Here is an 18,115-nt window from a genome sequence, read left to right on the forward strand (position 1 = left end):
GTGCCCTTTCCAGATTGTTTGAAGTGCTATGTAGGCCACAGATTCATTTTTCTCCAGTACTGTTCCCTAGTCTGATGTGCAGCGTCCTGGGTCTTGAGCTGTTACGTATGTGTGCCTGTGGGTCCTGAAGTTAAAGCAGTTCCCTTGTCATGGAGGGTGATGCAGCTTATTTGATTTCTGGCCTGTAGGTGCACTTATACAAACCCATCCCTTCAGTCATTTGCCTTGAGTACCCTTTTCTGCATCGCTCTCTTGTAGACTAGATGCAAGGTCCCAAACAAAGGACTTGACGCCATTCAAGTGGAATTTAGAGTCTGCCAAAGGGAGACTGAGGTTTTACAGCACTCTCTTAGACTTGAGCGTAAACAGGAGAAGTAGTCAAGAGGCTCCAACTGTGTGATTCTTTTCCAGCTTATGCTCTAAAGTGATGTGTGTTCTTAATAGAACTCACACAGCTTGTGGAATCTGATTCCATTCTGGCCGTGTTTCATAGATCGTTGTATTGATCACCAGGTCAACTGTAACCTCTGTAGTCACTGGAGAAAACTTGAGGACTGTCTCTCTTCTGAAGGACAGTGTGTCTGTCCTTATTACAGTGCGAAACCCACAGTCAGCTTGAGTAGGTTGGGGATGCAAACGTTCTAATTTATCAAGGCTCTCGTTGTTGTTTTTTTAATCTTGTTTTCCTGCCGCTCCCTGCTATATTCTCTCTTGATTTGTAGGTCCTGTGCAGTCTCTGTCTAGTTAGGTTTTGCAGTAATTCCCCATTACTGTAATTGCCCTGCCTTGAGGGTATGAGGAAAGGTTGACACTTGAGATGTTTATAAAATAAATGGTTGGTGGTCATCTTTGACAGTTCCCCTTAGTGTCAGCATGTTTGCTGTGCATTAAGTTAACTTTAATTATCTGCTGTGTTACCCCTCAACCACACCAAAGATTTTTGGTATTTGTACTACTTCTGGAAGTGGATTATACCACCATTTCTGAAGAACTCACATTCTAATTTCTCTTCCCAGGTGGTCTGTTTGTTCCACAAAAGTGACATTTTATTATTTTTTCAAGGCAGTACAAACATAAAAATAATCCAGCATAAGAATGAATGTGTTTTATGCAGCAGATGTCCAATTCCAAAGGGGTTTACTTTCTGTACTAGTCTTAATTTAATGGAAAGAGAAATTGATGGAGACAGACTAACACGGCTGTTACTCTGAAAGGAGACAGGTTTGTGGGTCCTTTCTACCCCCTCTGCATCATATGGAGAGGAGTCAAGCCCCTGGGAAAAAAACTGGGACCCATCAGGACAGAGGCAGTTGTGTGAGATGTCCCTTATCCCTTTTCTCTTAATTACTTAATTCCTTTGTACGTGATATCTGTACAGCCAACAGGTAAAGACCCTAGGAGTGAGAGGGGACAATATGAGAACAGCCACAGTATATGGCATAGTTCTTGAGTGAACTTGTTCCTCTGTCAGTCTTTTTTAACAATGAAAATATGGGTGCTACTGACTAATTTAAGCAACATTAGTCCTCTTTTGTATTTTAAAGTATTGTGCATTGATTCATTTGACCAGTATTTTCTAGTAGTTCTGCAGTTATATTGATTACCCCATTCTTTTACGCATCGGCAAAAATTGTAAACATTTATGATGCTTGTCTGTTCATAAATTACACGTTAATTATAAACATTGCTCTTGTTTTGTTTGTATATTGCACCACGCCCTTTCAAATGTCACTATAGCAAAATTTCAGTATAATTTTTGTGGAAGCAATTACAGCTTTAGTTTACTATTGTGGTTCTCGTATGAGCTACGTGCAGGCATATGTTGTACTATTTTTAAATCTTCCTTTTGGTTTCACCTTTTTTTGCACTCTTCAGTTTCTAAATGGTTTATTAAAATGTTGTGTCTTGGTGGTTTGAATAGTAAAGAGAGTTTCCAGAAGCTTAATGTAGTCTTTGGACAAATCTTGCAAATGCTTACTACTGGATTTCCATGAGAATGCTTACTGCTGTAAGCATTACATGTGGTAGTATGTGTGAGAAATTGAAACCTTAGAGATGATGCAAGCCAAACCCATTTTTACACAATATATGAAAACTTTGTTGTATTTCTTCCTAATTTTCTGTTTGCTGGTGGACTCACTTAACTGTTGACTAGTCACAGCTTTGCTGTTCTTCCTTGTTTGCTCCTTGTAGCCCACATTTTCAAAAGTGGTTTGGGCATCTCAATTTTTGGGTCCTTGACTTCACTCCTTAATAGGGCCTGATTTCCAGAAGGTGGGGTGACCAACGCTCTTGGAAAATTTTGCCTTTTTCAGGTGTGTCAAGGTGTGTGACCAAAAAGTGAGGCCACCAAAGTCTCTAGTCACTTTTGAAAATTTTGGCCAGTGTGCTGATCGGCAGGGTGATACAGGGTTAGGATAATAGGGCAGAAACAAGAGAGGGAGATGTATGTTATAGAACATTAGTTTAATATCCAAGTGGAGAAGATAAAGGTGGGTCATCTAGCAAAAGTGAGCAGTATGTAGTGGGTCCTTATTATGAGAAATTGTTACTTTATTATATTAACTGGAATGAATGAAATTATTTATCTTGTTCTCCCTTGAGACTGAAAACATCACTGCAGCCATACCTCTACCAGTACAGAATACCCTTCTAAACTGGGGGCGGGCAAACTTTTTGGCCTGAGGGCCACATCGGGTTTCTGAAATTGTATGGAGAGCCGATGAGGGGAGGCTGTGCCTCCCCAAACAGCCAGGTGTGGCCCGGCCCCCGCTCGCTATCTCGCCCACCCTGCTTCTCACCCCCTGACCGCTCCCCCAGGACTCCTGCCCCATCCAACCCTCCCTGTCCCCTGACTGCCCACCCAGAACCCCTGCACCATCCACCCCTCGCTGTCCCCTGACTGCCCCGCGCTGCTCCATCCAACCCCCCTCTCATTCCTGACTGCCTCCCCGGAACCTCTGCCCCCATTCAACCCCCCTGTTCTCTGCCCTCTGACCACCCCAATCCCTATCCACAGCCCCGCCCCCTGACCACCACCCCAAACTCCCCTGCCCTCTATCCAAACTCCCTGCCCCCTTACCAGTTGAATTGCGTCAGAGGCGCAGAGAGCTGAGGCAGCAGGGGAGGGGCCGGGGGCTAGCCTCCCGGGCAGGAGCTCCGGGGCTGTGCAGGAGGGTCCTGCAGGCCTCATGTGGCCTGCTGGCTGTAGTTTGCCCACCTCTGTTCTAAACTCAAGTCTCCCAACTGTCAGCATTATACCCTATACTGAAACACTCTTGTTATAATATATTGTTTGTATTAGCATAGTGCCTATGAGACCTGGCCCGAGACACCATTGCGTGCTGTACAAAACCAGAACAAGGAAAACAGAACCTGCCTCAAAGAGCTTATGTTAGATTGTAAGCTAAGAGACAACAGATGGAGACACAGACTGATGGCAAAATACAAGAAAACCAGGAGACACTATTGGTCAGCATGATAGGCAGTGTTTTGACACAGCAGTGATCTAACTGTTGTCAGTTGTTTTGTAGGCATCACAGAGGGCTTTGAAGGAAGATAATGAGTTAGTTTTGTCAGTGTTTATGGAGTGCTCCTCCCAAGGGTGAGATGCAGCCTGGGAGAAAGCACAAAGGTGCTTGTTTGAAAATGTAACAAGTGGGCAGTGCAGGCTGTCTCGTCATGGGCCGATGGGAGGTGAGAGTTGACTTTCTGATAGATGACAGGTAAGGTGGGCACAGGCTGTGAAAAGCTTTGAAAGTAAAGACAAATAGCTTACGTTTGATGTGATAGAGAAGGGGGAGCCAGCGCAGGGGTTAAAAGGGAGGGGTGACATGGTCAAAGCGGGGGTAAGGAAAGTGATCTTTGCATCAACATTCTGAATGGATATGAGTGGGGCAAGATTGCATTTGTCAAGGCCAAAGAAAAGTATGTTGCAGTAACTGAGATGCAAGATGGTGTCCAAACTCTCAACAGTTTTAGCTGTGTGGATAGGAAAGGCCGTATCTTAGAGATATTATGCAAAAAGAATCTTAAGGGAGGACCTAGAGAGAGATCTGAATTAAAGATGATGCCCAGGTTATGTGCCTGAGTGATGTCCAGGATGCTGGTATTGTCAGTGATTGAGAAAGGAGACTGAGGATGGGAGCATGTTGAGCTGGAACGGATGGCAAGATGTCCTTTAGGAGATGTCAGAGAGACAGTCCAAGAATATATCGAAGTGACTTTGTAGAAGGCTAGTAAGTGGAATTGTACAGTTCCATAACTGTTTTAAACTCTTAAAGAAAAAACCCAATCCCACCCTCTCCTAAAAGATGAAACTAGTACTGAAGAAAATATCAATATCCTGTGCAGTGCAAGGCTGTTACTCTTAACGGTCCCATTATTATTTTGGCTATAATACTCTTTTATATGGGGCAGTTACTATCTGTTGAATAAGTTGTTGGAGTGTTCCTTCTCTTTCTGGGGGACAGATCGCCTGTGGGGGCACTCTTATGCTTGCTGTTCAGCACACATGTAAGGGTTTGCAGGATCAGGGCCTAAGTAATTCTAGGAGTTGCAGCAGTAGCACAGATAGAGCTGTGTTAGAGACATAAATGCCAAGTAAAGCAACTTTAAAAATAAAAACATGATTCAGAAGTGTCTAGGAAAGTCTCATGAAGCTTTCAGGACCTTAGGGATCCAGCCTTTGGCTGGTGTCAGTTACTGCAGGGGTTTGCAGCTTAATCCACAGCATAGCAGAAAGATGACTTTCTGGCATGGAGCAAGAGACTGGTTCTGGCATGGAGGTGGATTGTTAATTGTGGCAACAGGAGCATAATAAATGCAGAAAGAAAAAGTTGCCTAGCAACCACAAGGGCACTAGAAGAATTATCCTTACTGGTGGAAATTTTCTTCACAGTTTAACTGAGATTCTGCAGTACAAGGGGCTTTTTAGTCCCTTAAGCTTGCGCTAAGCTATTTTTTTTTCTATTGATCGTCAAAGTGATGCTTTAGATGATAGGCATTTAAAAAAAAAAAGTAAGAACTCATTGCTGAGTTTTCTCTATGTACTCTAGATACCAAGAAAGGCAGTTGGCTCTCTGCCACTTCAAAGAATGGAAGATTTTGGAAGGCAGCAGGGAATTTCTTCAACTATGAAAAGAAGGAACTGAGCATAATAGAGTCTCAGATAAGGCAGATTTTCAAAAATGATTGAAAGTAGAATTCTTTCCTGGGATCTGGTTCCTAGTTGTTGAAACCATCCAGGGTTTCCTTCAGCCTTTGGGCAGCAGTAAGCCCTCAAGGGGGAGAGCAGGAAGAGGGGTAAGAGCTAGGCAGATGAGAACAAAGTGCTGCTTTTATTCAATATTCCTTAGTTGTTGTTAATGGTAACCTTGTAAATGAGCACATTTTTTTGGAATGTTCTGGTTAAGTGCCTTCTAGCTGAAAAATTCAGATCAATTTATTCCTAATCTCTCCTAAATACATAGATAACAGGAGGGAAGCTTAATCAGGGGAGGAAGGAGCACTGGTCTCTTTCACTGCATTAGCAGGAGACAGGGGGGCTTTAGTGTTTGGAATAATTTGTTTGGTGAAGGTAATTTTAAATTGGAGGGGAACATCTTGTTGAGGAGGGCAGTGTATTTGTGTGTGTGTCTCTGGGTGGTTGTTTTTTATTTATTTTTTAATATCATCGCCCCAATTCATAGGGTGTGGTGAAAAGGGTAGAGTGAAGGGGAGTGTTTGTTTTTAAACTTCTCATCACTGGAATGGGTGGGTATTTTAAGAGACTCCAGAGGGCCATTGCATCTTCCTCCACCATACTGTACTTCAGTACAGTGTAGCCAGTGTGAGGCATTTTGCTTAGGATCAAATTTTCAATAGGATCTCAACCTGGCATCTAAAACTATATCCCCAATATTTATTCACCTGAGTTCTTGTACATAGTCTGAGACCCGGCTTTGCATGTGTATTTGCAACTTTTGCATGAATAGCTGAAAAATGGTGCAAATCACAGTGTGAACACAAAACGTAGATACAATTTTATTATCTGCTTTGGAAAACTTAGCAGTTAATATAAAATGGCAGGCAATAGAGAGCAGTACCTATTTCTGTTCTCTTTAGACTTCTTTGTTACCTGGCTAGGTCAGATTAAATTATTTTGTTTTATTTTAATGTACATGTGTGAAGATTTTGTTTTCATGGACGTGTGTGTGTGTGTGCTTTTGTAAATTAAAATGTGGTCTTGGTAGGATTTCATGATAATGCTGATACTTTGCTAGGTTTTTTTTTATCATAAGAGCAATGGAGCAAATTTTAATGTAATCGGATAGGAAAGAAAATAGAATGACTCTCCATTGAATCTGCAACCTAGATACGTTCTTCTTAGCTGACAACTCTGAAGATTTCAAACCTATTTCCATTTATTCTGGTTTTGCAGCTACCCCATTTTCAACTGCTCTGTCACTAACACAGATATATTTAGCTGTCTATAAATAGCCGTAAACAAATCTGCAGACTTTCTCCCTGTCTCCCTTTGTTCTGTTTTTTAGATGTAGTACTTGCTCAATGAACAAAGAGGACCATTACATACATCTCTCAGAGAGAGAGACCAAATGATGTCAGTTGCTATCTTTTCTCACAGCTGGGTAGTTAGCTTTCTTTTATGTAGGCAGGATGCATTTTTTTTAAAATGCAAGCTATGTTTTTTCTGTCTAATGCCTCTTCTTTCTGCATGTTGTCTTTTATTATATTGTTTCTCGTACAGCACACTGGGAAAAGAAATTTACAGTTTCAATCCCTTCATAGATAAGTAAGGTTAAATGCTTAACCCAGTTTCTGTAGCTTTATGGGGTACATAATCCTTCAGGGCTTGACACTGAACTATATAAATCAATGGGAGTTTTCCTCTTTGACTTTAATGGATGCAGGATCAAGCCCTAGTAAGCCATGTTAGGGCATGTCTTCACTAGCAACTTTAAAGTGCTGACGCGGCAGCGCTTTAACGTGGCGGTGTAGTCGCGGCACCAGCGCTGGGAGAGAGCTCTCCTAGTGCTATGAAAAAAACCACCTCCATGAGGGGAATAGCTACCAGCGCTGGGAGCGATTTTGTTTTCATGGTCTGAGACCCGGCTTTGCATGTGTATTTGCAACTTTTGCATGAATAGCTGAAAAATGGTGCAAATCACAGCGTGGCTCCCAGCGCCGGTGCACTGTCTACACTGGCACTTTACTGCGCTGAAACTTGTAGCGCTCCGGAGGGTGTTTTTCCCCCCGCAACACACTCATGAGCGAGAAAGTTGCAGTGCTGTAAAGTGCCAGTGTAGACAAACCCTTAGACTGGCTGAGCAGCAGGCTGTCTGATCCTTGGGAAGGTATGTGAGAGAGAAGAGAAGGAAGGAACCACGCTCTCTGTGGCTGGGAGATGCGGCACCTTTCACCAGGACTCTTAGGATATGTCTGCAATATGAGCTAGAGAGGTGATTCCCAGAGCCTACATATGCTCGTGTGAGTATAAATAGCATCATAGCCATGGTAGCAGTGGCATGGCTGAGCTATGCTGAGTACAACCCCCTGGACTTCCATATGTACTTGGCATGGCTAAGTCGGTTGCCATTGCCCGTGCTACCATGGCTACACTACTATTTATGCTCATGCTAGCAGGTGTACACAAGCTGAGAATCACACCCCTAATTTGTTGTGTAGAATGTAGCCTTCTGCTACTAGTTTCATGGCATAAAAGTAAAAATGATCTAGGTTCTTTGTTCCATAGTTGGTAACCAGGCATATATTTTGCTTGTAAAATGCTGCATACAATGGAGTTTTAGATGTATTTATTGCCACTTAGTTTTCATGAACTCTGTACTTCCTTAAAACTAATGAAGCCTGTAGCCTCTCATTGAAGATCATTTCTCTAGATAGGTTATGCGGGGGATGAAACCGATGAAGTAACACATGCAAATATGTTGTTTTAAAATAAAATGTTAAGAATTGCTTCTGAACTCTTCCCTTCCCTCCACCCCTTCCCGCAGGGCCTTCCTGTAACATTGTTTGCCTCTTACCAGTTGAAACCTATGGTAGATATAGAAAAGTAACTGAAAAACAAGCAGATGAGAGAAATTTGAAATCTATACCTTTATTTGACAAGTTAGCATTTCCTATAAACTCAGGATGTCTGTTGAAATACTTTTCATGAGTCAGTTTAGTCACATTGCTGAATTTTTATAACAACAGGAGCTGGTTATGCTTATCATTTCCCCTTATTAACTGATTTCCTCATAGAAACATGAATTCCGTATTTCCACAGATCTTCCCTTACTTTCAAATACATACATGATTTGAATTCTCTGTGAAGCTGTTTTTGCATTTGTTTGTTAACCACTGGATTGTAACCATTTTGTCTCTGTAATAGTGTTACCATCTGAAGTGTTTGAATTCCTGCAACTCAACTACTAGAACTGTATTTTCCTCCAACAAAAATCCCCAGTTTACAGCTCACCCTGAAATGAATGTGTCTCATTCTGTGCAGACTTTAGTGAATCACAGCGCTGCCACTAAGGAAACTGACCTCTGATCTCACTGATTTGTTTTCCGTTTTTAGGTCCTTTCTCACAATTTGTGCACAGTGCTAAATGTTCCACATGACCCAGTGGCCTTGGAAGAGCATTTTCGGGACGATGATGAAGGACCAGTTTCCAATCAGGGTTACATGCCATATTTAAACAAATTCATCTTGGAAAAGGTAAGTTTTTAGTTCTTCTTGTGTTCTTTCTTCAAGTAAGCAGTTTTAGGATTAGATAATAAACTTAGAAATGGACAGGGAGGAAGGGAAATGAAGAAATGCTGATCCTGATTCTGTACATTGGGACATAATGGAGAAATGCTCTGTGCAGAGTTGTATGCCTTAAAATTGCAAGATGCAGTATTATGGTTTGGTTTTTGTTTTGATTTTTTTAACCCCACTGCCTGGGCCACACTTGTGCAAAGACGTGTTCATATACATAGTGGATCATGGTTAAAATTATTTTAAAACTTGTAGAACTGTATGTTGATCTATATTATACTATAGTGATATGTAGACTCATTTACAAACAGGAAGGGCAGAAATTCCTTATATCGAAAGAGGGTATTTTAATTTGAAAACCCACAAAAATACTAGTATAGTGGGAGTCAATAGGTGGTACTATTAGTTTTAAAAGTTCTTTCTCGTAGTGCACAAGTATTGTTCGTTCTTTGAAGAAATGCACTGTTAGTTCTGTGATGTATTTTCTTTTTTGGGGGAACTCTGGCGAGCAACAAGGTTTGCTCTCTACCTTAATCTATCTAACTAGAGGCAATTCTTGAGGCAGAGTTGCCCTCTGCGAACTGGGCATTAGTGTTTTGTCAGAAATTCCAAAAGAGGGAGTTGTCTGTGTGCCGTTTGTGACCACCTCTGTTCAAGGCATGGTGTATGAAAGTGTAAAATAAACAGCAATAAGACGATTCCCAGTTTCCCCATCACTGATTTCTCCTCCAGTGAGAAGCTGACCTGCAAGGCCCCAAAATCTGCTACTGCTCTGCAGAGGGGTGACAATAGCTATGCAGATAGTGGCCCCCTTTTTATAGCATTAATGAGTTCCGCCTAATGGAGTCCTGTACCAAGGAATAGCTGGAAAGTTTTGTGCAGCATCATGTGTCACACTTTGTGCAAATTATTTAAGGAACCAATTTGTCTTTAATGATAAACTTAAAAATAGCATATGCATTTAATACTGGTGAGCATTACAGAGCTTTGAGGTGCATAACTCCTGGCAGGTCTGGTTGAGGTATCACCAGCAGTGAAGTTAAGCCTCATCAGGAATGCTGGAAACTCCCTAGAAGTAGGGGGGACCACCGGTGCCCAAACTGTGGCCTCCATCCCTCCGCTGGCCCCGTGCCCACTTCACTTCTTTCCCCCCAAGGCCACTCACTCCTCATTGCCTGCTCCCCCTTAAGGCAGGTAAAAAATTTAAAAATGATGGGGCCCTGGCCCTCTAGGCCCCCCTTTCTGGCACCACTGAGCCTCATCCCTTTCTTTAGTTTTAACCAGTCGGCCCCCGCTATCTCTCTGGACTTTAGTTCTCCCACAGATTCCACACTCTTCCCTCCTTTTGTGTGTGTGTGTGTGTGTGGGGGGGGGTGATGGTGGTGGGTTTGTGGTGTGTTAGCCATTGAAGCACATCAGGGTACATCATGATGCTGATGTATCTGTTACTTTCTTGGCCATTCTGTGGTGAAGCATTCTGCAGTGTTGACTTGTAAACGTGGAAGCATTTTAGTTTAGTTTAAAGAGACCGTTTGTTTATTCTGAAATACAAAAATCCATCAAATTTTCCTACCAAATCTTCCAAAGAAAGAAAGGGCCTTATTTTTCCCAAAAAAGAAAGAGCCTCAACTGGGTGGAGAGCCTGAACTGTAGTCCCAACTTTTTACAAATGCCTTTCATAGGCAGTATCAAGTCATTAAGCCAGTTGTCATCTGCAATGCACTGTCACAGAGAGAATAGAAAAAAGGGAAATGAAAAGCCACCTAAGTGCTTACATGAAATATGCTTTCATTTAAAAAAGTGTGCATAAGAGGAGTTGGCACTTTGGGGGAGGAGGGAAGGAGTACCTGCGCTATTACCATTTAATAGAACTTTAGTTTGCAAAACATTTTCATCTTAAAAGGAAAAAGTTGAGAAACCCGGGTTAAATTGCCCAGAATCTCTTGCTTTGTAATGCTAATTAAATGTCAGATATTTGAAAATGCTTGTATCTTAGATACAAATTAAAAGGGTTTTTTTATGCTGCTTGAGAAACTTCTGTTGTTCCTTTTTTAAGATCTGAATTATGCATTGCTGCATATACAAAGCTGTCTTTGTGGACAGTAAAAATCTTCATTGTACCCTGTTTTCTTTGGCAGTTTAGGAGGTATTTATGAACAAGTGTCAGAAGAGAAGAGAGATGCACTGGGTGAAGGCACAGATGCGTGCCATTTTTCCCTTGGAAAAATGAATTTTTGCTTTTCCCCATTTCAGTAATTTGTGCCTTAGTTTGGATGATCTTAGAACAAGTGAACAAATACCTATCCAGGATTTCCCCCCAAATCTGTATTCCTAAACAAAAATATTCACATATTAAACACTGCATGATCAAGTCCTTAGCGCATTATTCCTAAGTGGTACTCCCACTTATTCCAAAGGACACTCTGTTGATTTCCAGACATGCAGTTTCCTATGAATTCTTCCTGTGGGGTGATGGTATAACTGTCCTCCTGTTGTCTTCAATGAGAGCGGAAGCAGCCTATTTTGAGGGAGTTCTTAAACTCACTGGGTAATTTTCAAAAAGCAAAATACCCTAACTCTCTCCTTTTATTTAAAATAATAAATCCTTGCATTTGGATTTTAATAAGATTCAGCATTTCTTAGAAAGTAAACATTGGTATTAGTATATGGCAAAGACACTCTTGTGTTTTAGAAGGCCTTTAGACTAAAATTAATTGTCAGCTTGTTTTTACTGGAAATTAGAAAGAAGCTTTTGCATTAGTTTTGTAGCATAGTGTATTGTTTCTCAGTGTTCACAAACTATCCAAATCATTTTTATTTTCAGCAAACATGCCAATCTGTATAGAAAAATCACTTTGAGGTGCCAAAGCAACAACTCATATTATCCTGCCTCACTTCTAGAGTAAATCTTATTGAGAAAACTGTTCAAGCTTTTAAAATCTTTCTTCTTCTATTCCTCAGTGTAAATGAATTATTTATCTAGAGTACTAGGGAATGAGTTGCCCTGCAACAAAGTCTCCATTGTTAAACCAGGGAAGCATGGAGAAGTGCCCAGGTTGGCAATTTGATGAAGGAAGCAAGTAGCAACAAACTTTATTGGTATATGGAATTAGTATTACTAATACCTCCACTTATCATATTTTCATTATACCACCCTTATAGTTCCCTGGCAGATGTCTTGATGCTTTTGCATTTCAGAGGTCTTCAGTTCAACATGCTTCCTCTTTATTTATATTTATTTCTGTTGCCCTAAAAATAAAGAGAGAGAGAGAGAAATATGTATCTTGCCAGTCTGATTTTTTCATACTCTGTTTTTTATTTCTCTGCTTTTTATGCACTTATTATTGAGTTGTCAGTAATATGTCACATGGATATCAGCCAAAATTATAATAGAAGAGTTACATAAAATTGTGACATAAAATAGTTACATAAAATCACACTTCCTTTCACTTATGCTGGTGGTAGCATTTTACACCCCGCTTTTCATATGTCAAGTTGCAAGCTAGTGAAGAATCAGACCCATAAATTCCAAGTTCTTTCAGCTCCTTGGGGACTGTCTTTGTGTCTTGTAAAGCTCCAGGCAGGCTGTTGAATTTCTGTACTTAGTTGCACTTAAGGCTGTTTTGTTTGGTCAAATGCTGTTAGTGGGATATAGTGGTGGTGGTGGTGGTTTTGTTTTATATACCCAGAAAACAAACAAAAATCCTACAGGATTCAGAGACTTAAATCTTTTGTAGTTATAGTGTAAAATTTCTTTGGGAGGAGATGGAGGTGTTCTGTATTTTTTTTTATTATTATTATTATACTTCATTGTTTTAAGTAAGAGAGTGCTTTTTCAACTTCTCTTTTAGTTCATCTTGTATCTTCCTTTGCACAAAAGCACAAATCAATAATCTGATAGTTTCTTTATGGTTAATAGCATAGAATAGTACAGAAGTTTCCAAGCAAAATGGTGACTTGAAGTAGATTGCACATGCTCCATAGAGAGTAGAGTAAAAAGCATATACTGGTGTATGGTGTAAATGTTGTTGTTAAAACTAATGTTAATCTTTAAGAACATGTTTGTTAGGATTCTACATTATTCAGATAGGTCACAAGCAGGATGAAACTCCTATAAAAATGTATGAATAAAATTCAAGATCAGACTCCGTCTGGGTTTAAATATTCTTACAATATTTTGGAGTCCAGTCAAGTCAGTTTCACTATTAGTATTTTTAAAGCTAATTTTGCAACTTCTTTTAAATTAAAAATCCAGGATGGCCTCTGCTGCTATCTGATTTTATAAATGGATATTTGTTTATGTCATAATAAGCAGCTTGTGTGTGTTTATTACTGATTTCTGTCCTTTTGCCTGCAGTTATTCCTATTCAGGATTAATGGGACTCTGCAGGCATATCCAGATGAAGTTGGTTGGGGCTCAGTGGGGTGTGTGTATCTGGCTATGGGGGGATGGGACTCGATGAGGGGCTCTGGGTATGTGGGGCTCCCCACATTTTTTGTATGTTACAAAAAAGCAAGAGAAATCCCATTACAATGCAAAATGTGTCTTTAACTTCTGTGTAGACCAAGAAACAGCATTACAAAGCTGTAGAGTTATGAGTGATGGAGTATGTTTTAAATCTAACACGAGTGAGTGCATAAAATTATTATAGTATGGGAAAAATCTTCAACATCTGGAAATCATTCACAAATTATATACACATGTACAGGACGATGAAGAAGAAACTGGAAATTTTCAAAGTTATTTCAAAATAATGAAAAATGTGAGAGTTTAGGAGGAAATTACAGGGGTATGTGAGGGTTGTGTGTTCAAAAATAAGTGATTGCATGTGATTATGAATGATCGTGATTATGACTTTATTACAATAGCAGCACATTTAATATAATAGTAAAATATATTACAACAAACCTTTCACAGTTACTCTTCTGTACATAGCTTTTAGATTTTTTATGATGATGATGTCTGGATTCAGTCCATCCGAGTAACTCAGCATAACATAAGGATAGTTGCAGTTAAGAAGGTGATAGTTATACAGGTTTAGCGGTGTGTTTTAACTAGGCCACTAAAGTAAATATGAAATATGGTGAATTCTCCTTCACTGAAAATTTTAAATATGCTTTAATTCAATCAGAAACTGTGGGCTTGAAGCTGGTTTTACTGGATAAGATTCCAAGACCAGTGTCATGCAGGAGATCAGACTAGATGACCTTACTGGTTCCTTTGGGCCTTAAAGTTTCTGAATTTATTAATTAGAATTTTCTTGGTCCTTTAGTGTCATTTGATCAATACATTCTCACTTATGTTTATCTGTACAATGTCCTGTGCTGTTTCATGTAGATTACTTTTTTTTTAATTTCTTTCTTTTTAGGTTCAAGGGAACTTTGACAAAGTTGAGTTCAATAGGATGTGCTGGACTCTCTGCTTCAAAAAGAACCTCACTAAAAGTCCTCTGTTCATTAGCGATGAAGATGCCTTTAAAGTTTGGGTTATTTTCAATTTTTTATCTGAGGACAAATACCCATTGGTCATTGTACCTGAGGAGGTAAGAAACAGTGATTTGAACTGCTTAATAACACGCGTTCCTTCAGTGACCAAATTGACCTCTGTTGCTGGTACAGTAGAACATCAGAGATGCAAACACCTTGGGAACGGAGGTTGTTCATAACTCTGAAATGTTCGTGACTCTGAACAAAACGTTATGGTTGTTCATTCAGAAGTTTACAACTGAACATTGACTTACTACAGCTTTGAAACTTTACTATGCAGAAGAAAAATGCTGCTTTCCCTTTTTATATATATTTTTTAATTTATGTTTAACACAGGACTGGACTGTATTCTTTTTTTTTTTTTGGTCTCTGCTGATGCCTGATTACCTACTTCCAGTCACAGGCGCCAACTTTTGTCAGCGCCAGTGGGTGCTCGTGCCCCGCCCCCACCCCGCTCCAACTCCGCCTCTCCCTGCCTCTATTGGATCCCTCCCCAAATCCCTGCCCCAGCCCTGCCCCAGCTCAAGTGACCAGAGAGATTGAAGTGTTCTCCGACTGGTTTATGAATGTTATAATTCTTGACATCTGATTTGTGTCCATTTATTCTTTTACGTAGAGACTGTCCAGTTTGACCAATGTACATGGCAGAGGGGCATTGCTGGCACATGATGGCATATATCACATTGGTGGATGTGCAGGTGAACGAGCCTCTGATAATGTGGCTGATGTGATTAGGCCCTGTGATGGTGTCCCCTGAATAGATATGTGGGCACAGTTGGCAACGGGCTTTGTTGCAAGGATAGGTTCCTGGGTTAGTGGTTCTGTTGTGTGGTGTGTGATTGCTAGTGAGTATTTGCTTCAGGTTGGGGGGCTGTCTGTAAACAAGGACTGGCCTGTCTCCCAAGATCTGTGAGAGTGATAGGTCGTCCTTCAGGTAGATCCTTGATGATGTGCTCAAGAGGTTTTATTTGGGGGCTGAAGGTGATGGCTAGTAGCGTTCTGTTATTTTCTTTGTTGGGCCTGTCCTGTAGTAGGTAACTTCTGGGTACTCTTCTGGCTCTGTCAGTCTGTTTCTTCACTTCAGCAGGTGGGTATTGCAGTTGTAAGAACGTTTGATAGAGATCTTGTAGGTGTTTGTCTCTGTCTGAGGGATTGGAGCAAATGTGGTTGTATCGTAGAGCTTGGCTGTAGACAATGGATCGTGTGATGTGGTCTGGATGAAAGCTGGAGGCATGTAGGTAAGCATAGTGGTCAGTAGGTTTCCGGTATAGGGTGATGTTTATGTGACCATCGCTTATTAGCACCATAGTGTCCAGGAAGTGGATCTCTTGTGTGGACTGGTCCACACTGAGGTTGATGGTGGGATGGAAATTGTTGAAATCATGGTGGAATTCTTCAAGGGCTTCTTTTCCATGGGTCCAGATGATGAAGATGTCATCAGTGTAGCGTCTGTCTTCAAAATAGCATCTGTCTTTAAAATAGCAGGAGTACTGGATGGTTCCCGGTAAACAAGGGCTTAATTTCAGCTCAGCTCTCTCTTCTCGCTGCACATGTGCTGAGGGGCAGGCTATAAGAATGACTCCCTGACTGGACAGAGAGGAAAGGTTGCTTTTGGAAAGGAGGGCTCCACACCCAGGGCTCATGGTACTGGACTGAGCCCCTAGGTGTGAAGTTTATTTTTTCTGCTTCTGTTAACTCTTTTATTTTCTTCTTGCAAGTACACACTCTAACCTTCAAAAAATTTCAATCTTGAGAATCAGACCTTGTTTGTTTTGTGTGTGTGGTGTTTAACCACTGCACCTGTTCACATGTGGTTAAGTTGAATTTCTCAGAACCACCCACAAAGTCTCACTCTGAAGAAAACTTCTCTTATTTCTATCCCAGTGTTGGAATGATTTAGAAGACTCCGATTTTTTCTTTCCCACTGTCCTCATGTCAGAGAGCAGAAGTTTGAAGATTTTCGTGAACCACCTTGTTTTAGTAAACAAGAAAAAAAAAAAAAAACTGCTTGAAATAGTGGCTGGTTGCTGTAGAAGCAGAGTTGTGCTGTGAATGAAGCACCGGAGATGAATTGCCTGTAATTTAAGAACTTGAATAACTATAGCCAGGTGTCAGAGTAACAGCCGTGTTAGTCTGTATTCGCAAAAAGAAAAGGAGTACTTGTGGCACCTTAGAGACTAACCAATTTATTCGAGCATAAGCTTTCGTGAGCTACAGCTCACTTCATCGGATGAAGTGAGCTGTAGCTCACGAAAGCTTATGCTCGAATAAATTGGTTAGTCTCTAAGGTGCCACAAGTACTCCTTTTCTTATAGCCAGGTGTCTCACTTAAACTAGAACAGAATTTTTAAAAGGTAACAAATAGGAGCTTATTCAGTGGAGAAGAGGAAAGGCATAATGTGGCAGCTCCTGTATGACACTATATAAAATCCAGTTGAATGCACTGCAGTCAGTATGACTCTCTTCGGCACTTTGGGGGCTTTGCCAACAAATGTTTAGAGTCAAGGATCAAAACAGGGTGATTCAAATTCCACAACATCACAAATAAAAATGAATGTAAATTGTTTATTATGCTAAGTGGATTGCGTGTTCAAACTGTGTGATGAATGCTCCTTATTTACTGACACATTTACTTCACGCATGTATCAATCAAAGACCATTTTATTCATAAAAAATATTGATTGATTCTCCTCAGTTTTATCCTGAGGAGTGTGTTTTTCTTAAATTTTTTTTACACTGGTGCAAACTTCAGTGATTCCTGATTCTCACTGGTGTGAGATTAGAAGCAGGGCCCCTTTTCTTTATACCACATTCTTTCTGAATACAGCAATGTCACTTGGTGTAGTACGGGAGAGAGTCTTTGTGTCTATTCTCCCTGGATAAACATTGCCTCATCAACATAAAGAGAACCTCTGTGTTTTGCCAGGGTAGTTTATTTAGCTGCAGGACACTTTCACCCTGTGACAATGTTTTGCTGGGGCTTGGTGGTGTCGGGGCCAGAACTTATGGGGTTCTTTCTCCATTTTTCTCTCAAAGTTTGGCATACCTGGCAGTGACTGTTTTGTAAGCCAAGGAGTGAGTCAGTATTGGTAAGGGTCACTCGAGCAACTCATGATTCTCTCCCTCCCCAGAAGGTGCTCTGAGCCCCTAATGAACTGTAGAACTTGGGACACAGATCAGATCCCTTATCTAGTGCTTGATTGTGCTGGCTGCTAGACAGCCTGGCTGGTCTGAGAGTAAACATTTGGCATCTTGCTATCTGATACTATCATTAGACGCGTCAGAGCCCCAGTGCTAAGGTGTATACTTTTCTCTCCTCTGAAATCTCATGCTACTACAAACGTCTGTTGCTGAGTGCATAACCACAATATTCCTGAGACTGCCCCACAGGCTGCATCATCAGCTCCAAAGCTAATGTGCAAACTACATACTCCAGATTTTGGGTCTTTTTCGTAGACAGTCTTTGTTCATTTCCTCTCCCCACAGTCATACGTTTCATTCAGGAAAAAGTGTAGCATGTCAGTTAGTATCTCTCGTTTTCACTCTTGATTTGATTTATCATCTTTTAGAGCGGACACCATCTGCATCTTCTTTGTTATTGCAAAGTGTTTTAAGTTTCATATGGTTTAAAGAAAGTTTGTAAAGTTATTTGCAATGTTGTTGCAGCTATATTGGTCCCAGGATATTAGAGAGACAAGTTGGGTTAGGTAAGAGCTCCGTGTAAGCTCGAAAGCGTCTCCCTTTCACCAACAGAAGTTGGTCCAGTAAAAGACATTCTCACCCACCTTGTCTTTATTAAGTCATTTGAACTACTCTGTTCTTATCATGCACAATGCATGTATTCTTTCTTTCTTTAACTCTTCA

General features: G+C 40.7%; 1 protein-coding gene across 1 annotated transcript in view; it reads left to right on the top strand.

The window, feature by feature from the left end:
* SWAP70 (switching B cell complex subunit SWAP70) overlaps positions 1-18,115 on the top strand; it is a 55,054-nt gene that overhangs the window by 1,055 nt on the left and 35,884 nt on the right. The window contains exons 2-3 of the mRNA XM_007057117.4: positions 8,582-8,722; positions 14,134-14,307. Coding sequence (XP_007057179.1) covers positions 8,582-8,722; positions 14,134-14,307 — 315 coding nt within the window. The remainder of the gene's footprint in view (positions 1-8,581; positions 8,723-14,133; positions 14,308-18,115) is intronic.

Source organism: Chelonia mydas, chromosome 6, assembly GCF_015237465.2.
Source record: "Chelonia mydas isolate rCheMyd1 chromosome 6, rCheMyd1.pri.v2, whole genome shotgun sequence".
NCBI classification, from domain to species: Eukaryota; Metazoa; Chordata; order Testudines; family Cheloniidae; genus Chelonia; species Chelonia mydas.